Source organism: Triplophysa dalaica, chromosome 16 (assembly GCF_015846415.1).
Source record: "Triplophysa dalaica isolate WHDGS20190420 chromosome 16, ASM1584641v1, whole genome shotgun sequence".
NCBI lineage: Eukaryota > Metazoa > Chordata > Actinopteri > Cypriniformes > Nemacheilidae > Triplophysa > Triplophysa dalaica.
The window spans coordinates 4,710,786-4,727,509 of record NC_079557.1 but is presented as its reverse complement, the minus strand read 5'-3'; the positions used below and the strand labels follow the sequence as shown (position 1 = coordinate 4,727,509).

The window sequence follows — 16,724 nt, the reverse complement described above, 5'->3', positions numbered from 1 at the left end:
ATAGTAGTCAATGGGGGGAAATATGTCTGGTTATAAGCATTCTTCCAAATATCTTTATCTGTGTTCATCAAATCAAATAAATGTATACAGATTTGGAACAACTTGAATTCTCATTTTTGGGTGCATGATAATATCACATTTTTAATAATGTCAGTATAGGTGGACCAGAGTATCAGGTAATGCAGATTGGTACATTAATGATCTTCTGGATCACTTCTACTTTACAAGTTTGAATTTTGTTCCGGAAAGTGGTTTTGACCGGCTCTATTTATACGTATATTACATTAACAGTCTCATTGATGCTTCGTATTTTATTTTATGACACTTCAGACTTTTGGAACCGTATAGTGATGTCAAAATCTATTGACCTAACACACCCTTTTTATAGAGAAAAATATTTATATTAAAACACAATCGTATAAAAAAATATAATAATACAAAATACACTATACAAATGTTTATAAAATATATTAAAACAGCTAAAAATAAGTACAGAATTCAAAGTGAACGATCGATTCCTCTTCTGGCCAATAGAGGGCGACAGCGCAACGCATCCTTTACTCACAGACAAGCCTTACGTAATGTGACCCTGATAAGTTTTTCTCCACAGTGACAGTCAAATCAAAAATAATAATATTGATCATGACACATTCCTCTCTTTAAATATGTTTCATTAATAGAATGAAATACATAAATACATTTCATAAAGTACAGAATTCATCTTTATTATCCCTAAAAGGCAAAAGCAATTATCAGGCAACATTTAAGTTCGTCCCTACTAATGCCCAGTGACCTCTTTTAGCTTTTAATCGTATTCCATATGCAAAGAAGAATAACCGAGGCCCTGTGATCTTGTTAACCGAGACATGACATTGGGAATTCACGAGGACAAACTCTTACATGGGTTACGGTAGAGCGAGACAGCGGCTCTAAATGGCCCACATAGGGGTATGTCGCAAAAACACGCAAATAGGCTGCGGACCATCCCGGGTTCAATCGAGTGCATTATTTTTTTCACAGTCTGACGCACACAGGGGGTGACTGTTTTGCGCGACGTGCGAAAAGTAATGCCGTAATGTGTCTTCTCTGCTCGCGCGAACTCCCGTTTGTACCTTTTCCCCGATTCAGTGGTGAAATCCACGGAATGTTCCATTAACGGGAACAGCTGAGGATCATGCCGCACCGAATACGAGAGAGATGTGAAGAATTACGCGGAGAAATGTCACCGATTGAGATGCACACAAATTAACAATCAGGTAAAGCGCGCGCCGCGTCTCCGTGTCGACGGGGTGGATGTCCGTGGTTTTGCACGGTCTGGCATGTGTTGCGCACAGGCGTCTGTGTTTTTCTGTGTTGTCCCCCTTGCGCCCCTCCTTGTTTTGTTGCTATAATGCTGTAATGTTTACATTGGGTTGGAAGTGCATGGATGGAAGGGACGCGGCTTCGAGCGTCCTGCGCCTTTCTCGGTTCTGCGCGATTTGTCGCACGCACGGGACATGTTCCGCTATCATCTGAATTATTTCAGTCATTTTGCGAGTTAACATTAGGATGGAAGGTTACATTGCGGTGTTTTCTCTGCAGAGAAGTCAGACGAGAGGCCCTTTTGCTGCAAAAACACCATGTGCCAACAGATTAAACTTCAATCTGATTTATTTGTTGTTCAGTTTATACAAAATAAACGTTTCACACTACCAACAACATATTTCTGATACAGTCTGCTTCATGCGTTTCATTGCATTTTAACGCATCTTTATCGTGAAACATAAAAAGGTATTTTTTAGCTTTAATGTGCATTGAAGAAAATACGATTTTACTTTGTCTTGCCCTCGATGAATAGGGTTGTTTCTGTTTGATTCTCGCCGCCGGCTCGCCATTTGGCGCAAGGCTTATGTAACACACCGGGCTGTGTCACACCGTCTCTGATAGAGAGGCGAATGAGAACTGCTCTGTAAGAGAACCACAACATAATGTTTATGCTAAGAAATATATTAAATAAAAAAACAATCATAATTCTATACATTATATTTAAAACGTGTGTTCTGTTGAATCAGAAATAGGCCTAATAGGCATAGGAAATAGGCATAATTTTGTGACAAGTTCATAAAAAGTTAAATTACATTTAAAACATTGAAACCTCTAAAAGGACATGATGGTTAAAAGTAAAAAAAATGTTTTAAAGTAACAGCTTTTATAAATACATTTCAATGTTCTTAAAGATCCATCACTTTCAAGTCTGCCAAAATTTCAGAGAAGTTTTCAGAGACTTCAAAATAACTTTTTGTTGGTGCTGTTCATTTTACACTTAGGAAAGACAACATTAGTACATTTGTGACCCTGGATCACAAAACCAGTCTTACCATGGGAACATTTTGAGGAACAGACAAAAATACATTGTATGGGTCAAAATGATTGATTTTTCTTTTCTGCCAAAAATCATTAGAATACTAAGTAAAGATTGTGTTCCATGAAGATATTTAGGAAATTTCCCACCTTAAATATGTAAAAACTTTAATTTTGCGAGTGGATGGCCTTGTCACAGCATCTCTGATTATCAACTTCGAAGGTGATTTTCTCAGTATTTTGTTTTTTTGCTCCCAGTGCTTTAAATCCACAAAATATTGTCTTTTCCTGACAACCTTTACATCATTAGAAAGCTTAACTATTCATCTTTCAGATTATGTACAAATCTCCATTTCAAAAAATTGACCCATAATACTGGTTTTGTTGTCCGGGGTCACATTTGATCTTTTGGCATGCTGGTTGAGTCAGTGTAGTAGACAATTCCTCCTGCATTATCATAAAGGCATCCTTCGGTTTCAGGAAGCTGTTAGGTGCGGTCTCATTGGCTGTTTCACCCTGGTCCGATCAAACAGCGTTTCCTTGGTGACAAACTGCTTTGCCTTAATCTGAAACGGAGACTCCCCCTGCAACCTCCAAATCCACATCAATGTCATAATAAATCATTACCAGCGACTTGTTTTGAATTCAGTGTAGGACTTCTCTCCCTGCTGAAAGGAATCAACAGAAACCTGAATCCATCACTTAAATCATAATTGAATGGTTCTGATGGGAATTTGTTTGGTTTGACCAAAACCAATGGGAAACTATAACAGAGACTGCAGTCTGTACTGGTAATGTGTTGGGTTCTATTGGTGGCAAGTTAACCTACTGGCCAAAACACACTAAATGATGGTTTTAATGCTAATGGTTATAATGGTATTTGTAATAGCATCCATTAAATTGTTATTTCCTTCAGCAAAGGCTGCATGCATATCTCATTTTGTTTAATGACGTAACAAAGTTACCTGAGACTATCGGACCACCAAACCTACTGTTTTACGCACTAATTTAACTACGGGACTATACAGGCTGCATGGATTCAACAGCACACAACTGGGTGGGTTTCTTTCTCTTGGTTGTCGAAGAGGAAGAAGGCGTGACTATACGTGCACACACAACCACAACAATATCGAACAGAGCACACAGGACACAAACACAGCGAGGAATGTCACATATCAAACCCAGATCGCGTGCGTCGGGCGTATTATTAACAGTTTGCTGGCTCACGTGCGGATAGACGTCAACCGATGTTAGAAATCAACGGGAACAGACTTCTCTCCTTTCCGAGCTGGAGGTCCGCGCCTGTAGCAACAACAACAGCAGCCTCCAGTCGGTGGAAGCGAGCGATGAAACGGACACACCGCCAGTGCGCACCGTGAACGATTTGTAGTCTATGGAGACGATTTGTGGGATTACGAGTTCAACAAGTTTACACGATTAGCGTCGCGTTTTTAGTCGCCAGCACACAGCGCGTGGACAAGTCGGAAACTCACCCGCCATTGAAAACAAGTAAGCTCGTCTGGTGCGTTAACATTGTCAATGTGCATACGACTGTCGTTTAGCTCTTAAACCAAGACCGCGGACGTTCACGATGTAGGAGACGTTTGCTTTTAAGACGTGACGTCCAAATGTGGCTTTCGAGCCGCAACATGTTTCTATTGTCAGATAATCATATCTTTGCATTTCCTGTTTAAGACTCGTACTAGAGATGGCTATATGCTAACCTAGCTGCTAGGGGCTTGAGAAGAAGTGCATTTTTAAGTATTTATTTAAGCGTTTTTTAAGCGCAGTTGTTAGCGAAGCACGTGCTGAACTAGGGACGTTCGCCCGAGCGCCAGTTAAACTTCGGCCTCGCGACTCTTTTGTGCCATTGTTGGTGTCCACCGTTGGGCCACAACGACACGAATAAGTGGTTTATTTACATTAAACATTCGCGTTAGTTATACGTAATGCGAATCGCGGATATATCGTACCAGTTGTGCGCTTTAAATGTCTTTGGGTGAGGCGCGAGACGCAAAGCAGAGCTGAGTCTTTGTTATTGCTTTGTCTGAGTCTGAGCACATGGCCCTCAACGCTTTTGTTGTTGAAGTTACAGCTCCCCCTCTTTGTGGAAAAGCTGCCAGTCTTTCTTTATTAAACACTGTTTACGATTCTGGTTCGTCAACATTTAAGAGTGTTTATTGTTGAACACGCTCCTTTATGTTTTGTGATTGAATTGTAAATAAGAAATATGGAATCACGTTTTGGCTGTGTTGCAAAGTTCAGACTTGCTATTAAATGCATGCATTCTCCATTCATTTTGATGAGGGAGTGTTTACCATGTCTGCTTTTTGGTAGATGTATTTTTGTATCAAAACTAACATTATTATTTAAGTATAATTAATTTTGTGAAATTAAAGAACTGGCTTATACATTTGGTATACATTACGCCTTCTCATACATTTTAAAGATTACAACGTATTTCGGTTGTGTTAAATAAATGTTTATTGATATGCCGTGTTGTTTTGATAGCATGGTTCTTTGTTTGTAAATGGGGGAAATACCTTTTGTTTTATCCTTGGGTTTTCATTGGGACTTTCAAAAATAAAATTGTTAGCTCAGGCTTACTTTAAGTATTTTGAGATCCAAACATTTATTTAAATATATTGTTTTCTCCAACTCATTTGCAATGGAGGCTGAATCCAGCTTCTGTTTTCTGGTGTCTTCTACAAATGCCTGGAGGAATGTAAATGCAAATATTTATTTTGTATTCTACGAATCAACAGCATTTAAAACCACCTGATGTAGGGTAAATAATGACAGAATTCTCATCTTTGGGTGAACGGCATCTTTACATCTGTGTTTACACAATCCTTGGGTACCCAGGATAAAAGATTGTCCGGTTTATAATTCAATGTTTAATCGAGCATTAAAAGTTTGCGTCACTTAGGGCTGCAATAATGAAAATGAAATTCAGTCAGTAATGTTATTCCCCAATATTTCTTTGCTTCACAAAACATTTGTGTTTTTTTGTTTTTCGAACAGAACCCTGACAATCTGAGGCAGTTAGACTCAAGTGCCTCTCTCACTACTGGTCCCCACCCCAGGTGTGACAAGTCCGTACGACGTCACAAATGCGACCATGGGAAGTAGCAGTGAGTAGGCGGCCATCAACAGCCCCCTTAAACCAGAGGAGGGTCATCGGGGAGCCTTGTATCACCCCTCTGCACCTCAGGAGAAGGTGAGGTGGACACCACGATCAGTTAATGCTTCTTAAGCAGTTATTCCTAAAACGAAAGGATTTCGGATGTATATCGGTTTTGTCATTGAATGTTGTGAGAATGTGAATTTAATGAATGCCTTTTTACTTAAAACAAAAACTTGATCTATATAGAAAACCTGAAAAAATATGTATTATAATTTATTTAATGTCTATTTAACAGACAGAAAGTGAAACACTAACTTACTTTTTATTTATGTTGTAGTCCTCCAGTGCGACGTCAGTGGGGGCAGCAAAATAGACCCGCTGTGCATGCTTCCCTGCATCAGGATGAGAACTTCCATCACCCGGTCTTCTCCCAGCATCAGCAGATTCCTTTAGATGAGTCCAGGCAATACAGTCACACCACTGCATCTCCACGCATGCTGCATACTGCCACGCAACCCCCCCAGCAGAGCTCCATCATGGTGGATCTTCACGAACAGGTAACCTTTATTTAGCAATTTATGAAAATGTATCGAGCTGCGCCCCCCACAATGACCCCATACGTGTCCCCATATAGAAACATTGCATGTAAAAAAACAAGACAATGGCTTTGACAAGTAACCTGAACGCTTTCTGTCATTTTTCAAGATGCATCAAGGATCAGTACCCATCTCTTACACAGTTACCACGGTGACGACCCACGGTTTTCCCATCCACACCGGTCAACCTATCCCAGCCTGCAATGCTCAGCAGCTCCCAGCATGCTCGGTAATGTTCAGCGGACAGCTCTCTCTGCTCTGCTGCCTTCCTCCTCCAGTGAGTTTGAAAAGGAAGAGCTGGAAATTGAGTGCAGTTTGTGTAGAGCGCACCTAACATGTCATCCCGCTCCAGCTTTACATTAGCCGATGTGTGTGTGCCCACCTGTCCGGTTTGCCAGAGATGTTTGAATATAAATGTACGTTCTGTACGTCTTTCTCATGCTTGTGGATTAGACATCGATGTACAGTGGCTTTTACATTGGAGTCCACACATCGGTGTTTTTAGTGTTTCTGGAATGGTAAATAACCTCAGGCTGAAGAGGTGTTGGTGAATGGTTTTGTAAGTCACTTTGGGAAAAAAAAACATCTGCTAAATGGATGAATGTAAATGTTATAATGCAACTTGGGCAATGTGAAAAACCTTGGGGTACCAAAAATGGTTACTAGCAAAAATGATAAGTCAACATATTATTTTCTTCCAAATATCTCTCTCTTTGTGATCGACCGAACAAAGAAATCCATACAGGTTTGTAACATCTAGAGGCTGAGAAATACATGACAGGATTTTCATTTTTGGGTGGAGTATCCCTTCAAAATAAAGTGTTGCTGCACAAATATATAATACATGCACACATATTTAACAACACGTGTCTTCCAAATCAATTCCCCAACACAAAATTTACACAGCGTGCAGAAGTGGAATACTTTAACATGCTAGATGCTTAAAAAATGTAATGTAAATCAGTTTTATATGTAAACTAACCTAGTACCAAAATCAAATTTTGATTGTAAAATGATCAATCCATCCCAATAGGAGACAGATTTACAGATGCTGCCCTATAGAATTTAATCGGCAATGCATTTTACACTCTGAAAGTCTTCGTATACTAATGCCTTTACAAATGTGGTGGATGACAAATCAGCAGATTGCCAAAGTGCATTTGAAGAAAAGTGAAGTATTTAGAGAGTATTGTCCTGAATGTGGCATCTCCGGTTTCTTGAAAACTTTCTATGTGTTATACTCCTGAATGTATGGTGACCCTCTTTTTTTCTGACGAGTCTCTCTTTCTCTTCAGCTCATTCAGGCCTGCACCATGCAACACCTGCCCATGTCCTATCAGCCGTTTCCACCACTGATCTCCAGTGAGCATTTTATACTGCATCCAAGTCCACCGGTGCCCCCCCACCAGCCTCCTCACCTGCCGCCACTCAATCAGTTTGTTCCCCTGCAACCGCAGCACCCGCGCATGGTGAGTGCAGATAACATTTTAATTGTCAAAAACTAAGGTATATTCACTTTGTGATGCCTAAAAATGAATCAAGGAGTGGCTCATAAAATGTGCATTTCTATAAACGTTGGTGAAGTTTATTCATAGTGGAAACTGTTTGTGTGGTCCTAAAATAAAACTGCATGTGGTCCTGTAGATAAATTGGTAGAGCATAGGTTCGATCCCAAGGGCACACATATAGTTTGTCTGGTAAATGCATAAAAATGTTTGGGAGAAACATTGCTCGAAGACATCATACACTTGCGAGTCAGTATCTTACCACTCCCAGTATATTACATGTGGTGATGGGTAATGAGGTATTACAAACTAAAGCAGTGAGTCTTGTGATTGCTGTTCTTGGCGCATTACAACTGAAAAAAGTAATCAGCAGTTAGTTCATGTTTTCCTTTTAGAGGAATTTCCATATTGCGTCTTGACTATTTCTTCAAATAATTGCATATTACGCAGATAGGTTAGTCATATGGGAGAGGTATAGTAAAGTGATTTTTTTTTCGACTTACTCATTCAGCCACTGCAGAGGGTCGAGAATGAAGTGGATCTGCGGGGAGACCAGCATCCGTTAGGAACGTTCTCCTATCCTCCTGCTCACCATCCACCAGCAATGACCCCCTCCCTCCCCCTGCAGTACCTCCCCCAGGAGCCCCTCCACCAAGAGCTGCCCTACGGAGTGGTAAGATGCCTTTCGTTGGTCAATTGAACCTCTCAATTGCTCTCAAGTCAAAAGTCAAACACTGATTACAATGAGAAGAATTTGCATGAACATGTAATGTTCAAAAGTGTTTAGGACAGATTTAATATACATGCTGATAAGTTTACTGGCAAGGATTAAGGAGAGAGGTGAAAGATATGGGCTGGTGTGCCAAGCATGAAGCTAGGTAGATAGATATACAATATTGGCTAAAAGTTATGTCAAGGGGCATATTTGTACAATATTTGGTTTTAATGTCCACTTAACTTCTATAAAATAATGAGGTATGGTACACAGTGGACAAAACATAGTTTATTTGACAAAGTGATTTGGCAAAAAAGCCATCTACGACTTCAGGGACTGGTTTTTTTTTTAATAAACAAAAAGATAGCAAGAAATAAAGCAAACTCTGATTGAAATGTGTATCTTTTGATGATTGTCGTTGATAGTATCATGTAGTAATATTTAGTAACCATTCTCCTGGGTCTTTACTCGGTACTCTTTGTGTTGTCGTTTTTTGCCAAGCCTCCATAGATTCTTGATTTAAAGTCCAAGTACAACGTGAATACAGCGTTTTTAATATATCTTTAATGACATATTTTAATAAAATGGAGAGATGCCAGTTTTCAAAATTTCGTTTTCGGCCAGAACTGTATACACAGACAAATAAATGTATAGAACTTTACACACTTGTTTTACGTTAATGTACATAGGACTTTTTAGATATTAGAGATTGATATCATCAGCTTTTTCTGAAAGAGACGGCAGTATTTAACATCTCACCTTTAACCTCAGTTTGCTCCAGGTGTATTGTGTCATAAGTAGAAATGTTGCAGAAGCTGCTTCGGCTAAGACGACATCTGTTCAATGATAGATAAAGATTATAAATGAGTTTACTCCTGTTCTTTTCTCAGCCATATCCTCACCTGTTGCCGAGGCGTTTGACTGGGCAGAGGTATCGGTTACAGCAGCCTCTACCTCCACCACCCCCTCCTCCACCGTACTACCCCGGCTTCTTACCCTACTTCCTGTAAGTCTCCTCTGACATTTCTCATTCACATCAAACATGGATTTTGCAGATGAGACAAGTATTTGTTTAAAGGTGCAGTATATGAAGGAATAATGAAAACATAATGTACCTTTTATTATTTAAAAACTTCATCACCTGACCAAAATGGTAAAACTGTACGATGTCGCCTCTTTACAGGTTGTATGAAGCCTATATAGTATTTCACAGCTATAGACTGTTTCATCAGACACGCGTGCCGGTTTTGTGTTGGCTAGTGTCTAATTATATAACTATTTAGATTTAATTTTTGTTTATATTCATTTGAATTATTATTTTACTATGTAATAATTTTGTTTTATGTTCACTTTAGTAAATTTGTTGAATATGTCCTGTATTTGTTAGAATTTAATCAAACCAAATGGTACATTGACATCTAGCGGTTCAGCTTGGTATCTCAGTCTTCATTCAAAATATTGGAGAGACAAGCTTAGCCACGTTAAGGTTCTTCTGGGTTTCTTTTGATTGTCATCAGAAATAATAGGTAACGTTTGTTTATGTCGTGAAGATGAAACCGTCTGTAGACAAAATAACTGGTTCTTGGATTTTCACGTTGAGTGGATGTTAATAATTGGTTTGTTTTGGACCTTTGTAACAGCTCTATGCTTCCTGTGCCTCCAACTGCTGTGGGTCCTGCTATTAGTCTGGACCTGGATGTAGATGATGTGGAGATGGAGAACTATGAGGTAAATGTTCTCAGGAGATCATCTATTTGGAGATGTTTTTAAGAACCTGGGTCCGGATTCCACAGAACAGTTCTCAAGACAAAATCTAAGATCGCTCTTAAGATCAATTATAGGAAGTTCATTAGAATGTTCGCGAGAGTGATTCTCAAACATTTCTTAAAACGTTCTCAAATATTTTCTTAAGAACATCTTCATTTTAGTTGTAAGAATAAGGTAATATGATTACACTCGCTTACTTAGGTGGTTACTGTAGATGCTTACCTAATAAACTTTATTTGTGCAACAACCAGCACGTCACATTCTTATATAGCATATATTCGCATTTAAATGTCATTTACTACAAAAGCTAGTGAACTACCACCACTATTTACATAGAAAGTGTTGGTTAGCTCATTAGTGTTTTGGAACAGAGCGACATGTGTTGTGATGTGAGTTGTTTTGCTTGTTTTAACACGCTGTTGTCATTTTTCTTCAGGCGTTATTAAACCTTGCAGAGAGGCTCGGTGAAGCAAAACCTCGGGGTCTCACAAAAGCTGATATAGAGCAACTTCCGTCCTACAGGTTTAATTTAGAAAGTCATCAATCTGAACAAACTCTGTAAGTTTTTGTGCATCTCTTTTTTTTATGCTGCGTCTCTCTAATCTTAAAGTTTATTCACATTGCTTTGGATGTTTTCAGGTGTGTCGTATGCTTTAGCGATTTTGAGTCAAGGCAGCTACTTCGAGTATTGCCCTGTAACCATGAATTCCACGCGAAGTGTGTGGACAAGTGGCTAAAGGTAAGTACGCCTTCTCAGTTTATTTAATCATTTATTTACCCTCACATTGTTTAAAACCAGTGTTTGACTCTGTAGAACACAAAATATATTTGTATGAAAGTCAATGGGGGCCAATGTTGTTTGGTTACCTACAATATCTTATTTTGCGTTCTGACAAAGGAAAGTCAAAGAGGTTTGAAATGACATGAGGGTGAGTAAATGATGAAATACTTTTTCATTATGCTTTATGTCTACACCGGACGCAACATGCTCGAGGGGTTTTCTTAATGGGTTTGTCGCATGTCGCCGCGCCGCCGACCGTGTGGACAGTTTTTGAAATTATAATGGGTTCTAATGTCTTTTGTCGTGTCACGTCCGGTGTAGACACAGTGTATGGCTTCCAAAACTTATTTTAACTTATATCACATTACAGTAAGGCAATTGTAATAAAGATAATGTAACTTAATAATTTACCTGAGCCACAGAAGCTATGTTTATGGAATAAACCCCTTTTTATACTTCTTTTTATAAGCAAGCGTCATTTTTTAGAAATTAATTTGTAACATATCTTGCAGACTAATCGCACCTGTCCAATTTGTCGAGCCGACGCATCTGAAGTTCACCGCGACGTGGAATGAGTTCAGGTTTTTGTCCTTCACTGGGAAGCAGCACAAATCCTCGCGTGTGTTTTGCGAGTGGGGACACCTGTTCTCCAGCCAAACGCAAATCTACTCCCACCCCGCTATAACCCCACCTCTACAATAAGCAATCTTGGAATTTATATGGAACCTGTTTGACCTCTGCTGTGCATCATCGTGTGAGTTACATGAAAGCTACTGCCTACTATAGCCACTTCCGAGTTCTGGAATCGTGACCGTTGTTTCTATCAAACGTTTTTTTATTTTATTTTCCCTGCCCATGTTTTCGCAGATTCCAAAGATAACCTGTAATACGTGTTGTGTTGGCATATTTGTTTACACGATAGAATATTCTCTAGCTGTTTGATCACGACTTACAATTGTGCATTGGTGTCGTAGGGGTCGCGGGGGTTGGGCCTGAATGATGCTTGTTGTCGGCTTTACTGTGCAATCACATACGTTCGTGGTAAGACTTGAGGACGGTTCGCAGATGCCACGGCCGCCCGGCTGGTGAACGACCATCATAGATGCATGTACCGAGGGACTTGTTAATAATCTATGTTTTGCAATAATGTATCGATCATTTGAATATCTTATTCCCGATTTCTCTTTTATCTGCGAATGCTATTGTGAAGGTGTGACTTTCATCGGTTTAAAAAAGTTCAATGGCCTGAGGTTGAAGACAAAAAAGAGGTAAACAAACAAAAGGACTGACTGGGCTTTTAGCGCGGTCGAAGAGACATTGAGGAGCAGAGCTCGGTGAGGAGGTCACGGGGAGACGTGGCTGTTTTTGCTGTTCGCTGGCAAGGGCAAATAGGACTGGCCCGTGGAACACAGGGATGAGAACACTGCACACTGCCTTTGCCAGCCTTCACCTGGCTGCACAACTTCCGTCTGTTGTGGACCGGCCCTCTTCAACACGATTCATCACTCAGCTGTCGGCTAGATCTCACAGGCCTCGCACGGACTGTTCTTTTAGACTAGCAATATTTTAATTATCAAGATCCGCCGACGCTAACAAAAAGAGGAATGTCGAGCAGAGACTGAGAGGGGGAGCGGGGCTCGGGCGGCCTCCATCTTGTCATTTTCACACCTCTGAATTAACAGCGCAGGCCAGGAGATCTCATTCGCCTGTCCAGACTTTGGATTGGGTGTAACACTTTGCAGAAAGCAATACGTGCGATGAGTGTGTGAGGTGAACGGAAACATTGACCTGATTTTCAAGGAGTGGGCTTTTCCCCTCATTCGTGAGCCAAATAATCAACATACTCAAGATCTCAGCTCTGCCTTCTCAAGACCTTGACAAGCACAAACCTGTTACTAATCCTCAAACATCCTTTGTCAGTTCCTCTTTGTTTCTTTTTTACGTGGTGTTATTTATTGGTTTTATCTTCTGAGGGAGTTTGAAGGATTCGGTTGGGCATCTTTCATGCGTTTTGGTTTGCCTCCCGCTGTCAGGTCTCAGGCCGTGTTCACAGTGTAATGTGATGTGAAAGAAAAAAAAAACATTGTATGCATAGCCTTGGCGTGAAAGTTTGAAATTATCGTCTTGTTTTTAAGACAAAAGAATGTTGAAACCCTCTGTATTTCTAGTTAAGCCCTTTCCTGTGTGCCAGTTGACTGTAGTCGTGCCACTCAGATCCCAGACAGGAGACGGTGGAGATGGAGCGTAAGGGTCGCTAAAAAAGAAAAGTAATGCACTGTAAAACGCTCGACTAATGGTTGACTCGATTCCAAAAACAACCCCGAACTTCTTTGTTCGGGGGAAAACTATGAACTATTTGGGTTAAATTTTTTTCCCTAAAAACTTTAATTATAGGACTTTTGAATACATACGTACATATATATATATAAATCTCTATATATATATATTTCTGAGTTGTTTGTCCACTGAATAGTCATTGTAATTAATAGACACACTGGCTTTTCTCGGGTAAAGGGACTCTTTTAGAGAATGTGAGTATATTGCATTTGCGTGCCAGGTTTTAAAAAACAAGCCATTGTAATGAATTTAATCCACACTTTTGATAAGTAATCTATGTATACATATCTGTTCACTGGCATATATTTTCAGTATAAAAGAAAATCACTCAGGGCCTCTCGGTAATGAAAAATAAAGGAAAACAGTCCATTTCAAATGGGATTGACGCCATGGACATACATTTGGGTATTTTGGGTTGTTTTCCTCAGGCCGTGCATATTTTAAATGTAATCAGCTGAACTAATATTCCTTTTTTAAATGGTGGTGAATATTATTCCATTATACGACTGGCATGCAAAGAAAAAAAAGAAGAAAAAAACAGACGACGTGACATGTTGTATTGAATGAGAATAGGCTTTTCGTCACTGCAGCCAATCATACGCGTATGTTACTCGAACCTGTTTTACAGCAGTTGCGTTCCTGTGTTGTCGTACTTGAACCACACTTAAAGGTTGTAATCCCATTTAAAACGGTGCCGCGGCGCACACTGTCCTACCTAGACCACTTCCAAGACTATTCTTACAGTGTTTGCATGATTTAAGGAGAAAACAAAAAAATGCGAGAAAAAAAGACAAAAAATGAAATCTGTATTTTCAGTGAAGGATATAGACTGGGTGGGCAAGTATTTTAATTGTGCACAATATGCATGCATGTCTAACCAGGTCCCGGCTGGTTTTTAGGTAGATCTAGTTGGCTTTGGGTTCTGGGTGTAGGGGACTTTTGCTCAGCTAATAACTGCCATGCACTGTACTGCACACATTTGTAACAGAATCGAATGACTACAAGATTTTATCGTGCTTGTACTTGCAAAAGAAAAAATATATATATCAAAGAATTCAATGGAAAAATAATATAGGACATTAGACGTTGACAAAGCTTGACGCCAGCGAGAAGAAAGCAGCTTTGGAGATGTGATCAATTCGGATCCTCACAACATTCACGCTTCTATATTGTCGCCTCAGTGCGACACACTTGCCTGGAATCTAGAGAACGGAAAGCCATATAGTAAAAAGGTGCTAGATATTCTATATTTAGGTGTAATGCTACATTCACATAAGAGAATGCAATAGTTTGTTATGGGTCTCTGTTCATACAGCATGCAGTGCTACTTGTACCCTTACAGTGGTCAGCAACAGTTAACATTTTCAACAGGGATTACGATTCAAAAATCTATTTAGCTTTACTCGTACGTGCCGGTAGACAGTGACCGTTTCCAAATGCATCTACGATGATATTATTTTACTGCCCGAGTGATCAGATCAAGTACATCTGCCTTAAATGGAAGTATCGTCTGGGGGAAAATGGCGCTGTCACTCGTTTACCAAAACGGTGGAAAACACATGTACCTGTTGTACGGTTCTGATCAACCTTGAGCATCCGTAATTGTTTGAAATATACACGCAAGCACTTTTGCTTGGGGTAACTGGCTGTGGGCTATTTCTAATATATCTTTGTTTAGATTTCTAAAGGAATTTTTCACAATAATCACGATTCCTTGAAAACCTCAGTGTTACCTGTAATGAATTACTAAAAAGAGAAGAAAAAAATCAAACTACGAGTTATGATAAATAGGATCTTGTAGTCTTTCTGTGATTCAACTAATAAATAATCTCACAGCTTTTGTGGTGGAAAATTGTGTTCCAATAAGCAGCTAAATACTTTAGGGTTTGTGATTTGTTGACTGCTCCATAGACGCCACTGATTGTTTACCAATGATTTCTTGCTGTGGTGGGATAGTGGATTGTTTACTGTTATATTCTCCTCCTGGCCTTTAGGGCTCAGTCATTGCCTGAATTCCAGACTACCCAGCCGACGACAGGGCCAGGGGCATGTGTTCTGTGTTAGGAAGATATTTTGCTTTGGTACTTGCACATTTACAGTTACCTCATTTTTGCCATGTTTGTATTTGGAAGAAAAAAACAATAAAAAAATAAAATAAAAAGCTAATATATATTATATATAGCAAATGGTTCTTAATGCTCTAATTTTTTCATTCCATTGGAATCATTGTTTGTAGCATTTAACATCACTAGTTATAGTGTATTATAAATACATCTGTATACTGATTGAAATTTTTAAGATTTGTACTTTTTTTAAATGAAAGTTGCTAGTTCTGCTTTACCGAGTAGTGCAATCATATTTTTTTTTAATTGTGGCTGATTGGAGAGGGTTGTTCACTAATAAATGTGTGATATATACTCATACTACACTGACTAAAGGAATCACTGCTTTGAACGTATTGCACAATACAGATATGTTTGCAGCTCGGTAACTTGTCTTATATGGTTTCTGTGCCACGAGAACCTCATGATCTGTGGTACACATTTTATCCCAAAATAAAAATGAAGCAGTTTGCATCATGAAATTAATCTTGTTTTTAGGAATACTCACATTGAATATTGTTTGCGGTGTAGGTGATCAGTTTTATTACATAGCATCAGAATGTATTAAAGGCAGTACAACAGTTACTTTATGAATCTGTACGTAATAAATACTTTGCATAACAGTCATGACAATTAGGGAATAAAGCTTATGTCATAAAATTGATATCAAAATCTTAATTGTTCTTTTTTTTTTAAATGATGCCGATACAGCCACAAAAATAATTAAAATCAATTTCAGTGTTTTTATGTTTTATTTATTGGAAGGGTTAAGGTAAATTGGTCCTTTTTGTTTCATTCTGTGTAACAATATTTCTCCCAAATTTCAAATAAAAAGATTTGTATTAGCAGAAAATGAAAACTGGAGAAACAGGTCAAACTAACAGAAAAGATGCTCTGTATTTTTTCAGACCTCAAAAACTGCAAAGAAAACGAGTCCTTATTCATTTAGTAATATGTGTATTTCTAAAAAATGTTATGACCTCGATTTCCCATGTGTCTTTTCATGCTGTCAGTCTTTCACATTTATGTTAGATGACTTTACATCTCTCCTGAGGTTTGATTTTGTTAAAATTCAGACAATGGACTGGAATGGCCACAAAACATCTAGAAATGCTGATTAAATAAAAATTTGTAATGGTCTCTTTTTTTGTAATTTGGGTTGAAATGACATTCTTTACCGAATGTAATAAAAGTGATCACAAAGTTTTAAACATTATATATATATACACACAAGCTTTATACAATAAAGATTAAAGCTCTGGGTTAATGCCTCTCAAAATTATATTTGATATAAAAGCCCGCGACCCGGCTCAGGATAAGCGGAAGAAAATGGATGGATGGATACAATAAAAGTTTTAATAGTTATTAGCACCATATTATATGTTCTCCTTTCAGATACCTACAAAGAAATGCAAACAACCATGGCTTTATGCCTGCGCAAATGTAAATATGAC

General features: G+C 38.9%; 1 protein-coding gene across 4 annotated transcripts; it reads left to right on the top strand.

Moving 5' to 3' along the window:
* Nucleotides 1–941: 941 nt before the first annotated feature.
* On the top strand, nucleotides 942–16,531 carry rnf44 (ring finger protein 44). 4 transcript variants are annotated; one of them, XM_056769329.1, is made up of 11 exons: nucleotides 942–1,256; nucleotides 5,365–5,560; nucleotides 5,805–6,024; nucleotides 6,173–6,340; nucleotides 7,359–7,532; nucleotides 8,080–8,241; nucleotides 9,174–9,289; nucleotides 9,924–10,011; nucleotides 10,487–10,608; nucleotides 10,690–10,789; nucleotides 11,344–16,531. In XM_056769329.1, exons 2-11 carry the CDS (start codon nucleotides 5,454–5,456, stop codon nucleotides 11,404–11,406), a joined length of 1,320 nt encoding a protein of 439 aa, XP_056625307.1. In that variant the 5' UTR covers nucleotides 942–1,256; nucleotides 5,365–5,453; the 3' UTR covers nucleotides 11,407–16,531. The 4 variants fall into 4 exon arrangements, with proteins under 4 accessions (XP_056625307.1, XP_056625308.1, XP_056625306.1 ...); XM_056769330.1 differs by lacking the exon at nucleotides 942–1,256 and adding an exon at nucleotides 3,414–3,862; XM_056769328.1 differs by lacking the exon at nucleotides 942–1,256 and adding an exon at nucleotides 3,415–3,849.
* Nucleotides 16,532–16,724: the final 193 nt, after the last annotated feature.

Excerpts from the sequence above, each read along its gene's own strand:
- rnf44 (XM_056769329.1), top strand. The coding sequence starts at position 5,454 with ATGCGACCATGGGAAGTAGCAGTGAGTAGGCGGCCATCAACAGCCCCC. Across the intron at positions 6,341-7,358 it reads TCTGCTGCCTTCCTCCTCCA|CTCATTCAGGCCTGCACCAT; the intron begins GTGAGTTTGAAA and ends CTTTCTCTTCAG. Across the intron at positions 7,533-8,079 it reads AACCGCAGCACCCGCGCATG|CCACTGCAGAGGGTCGAGAA; the intron begins GTGAGTGCAGAT and ends TTACTCATTCAG.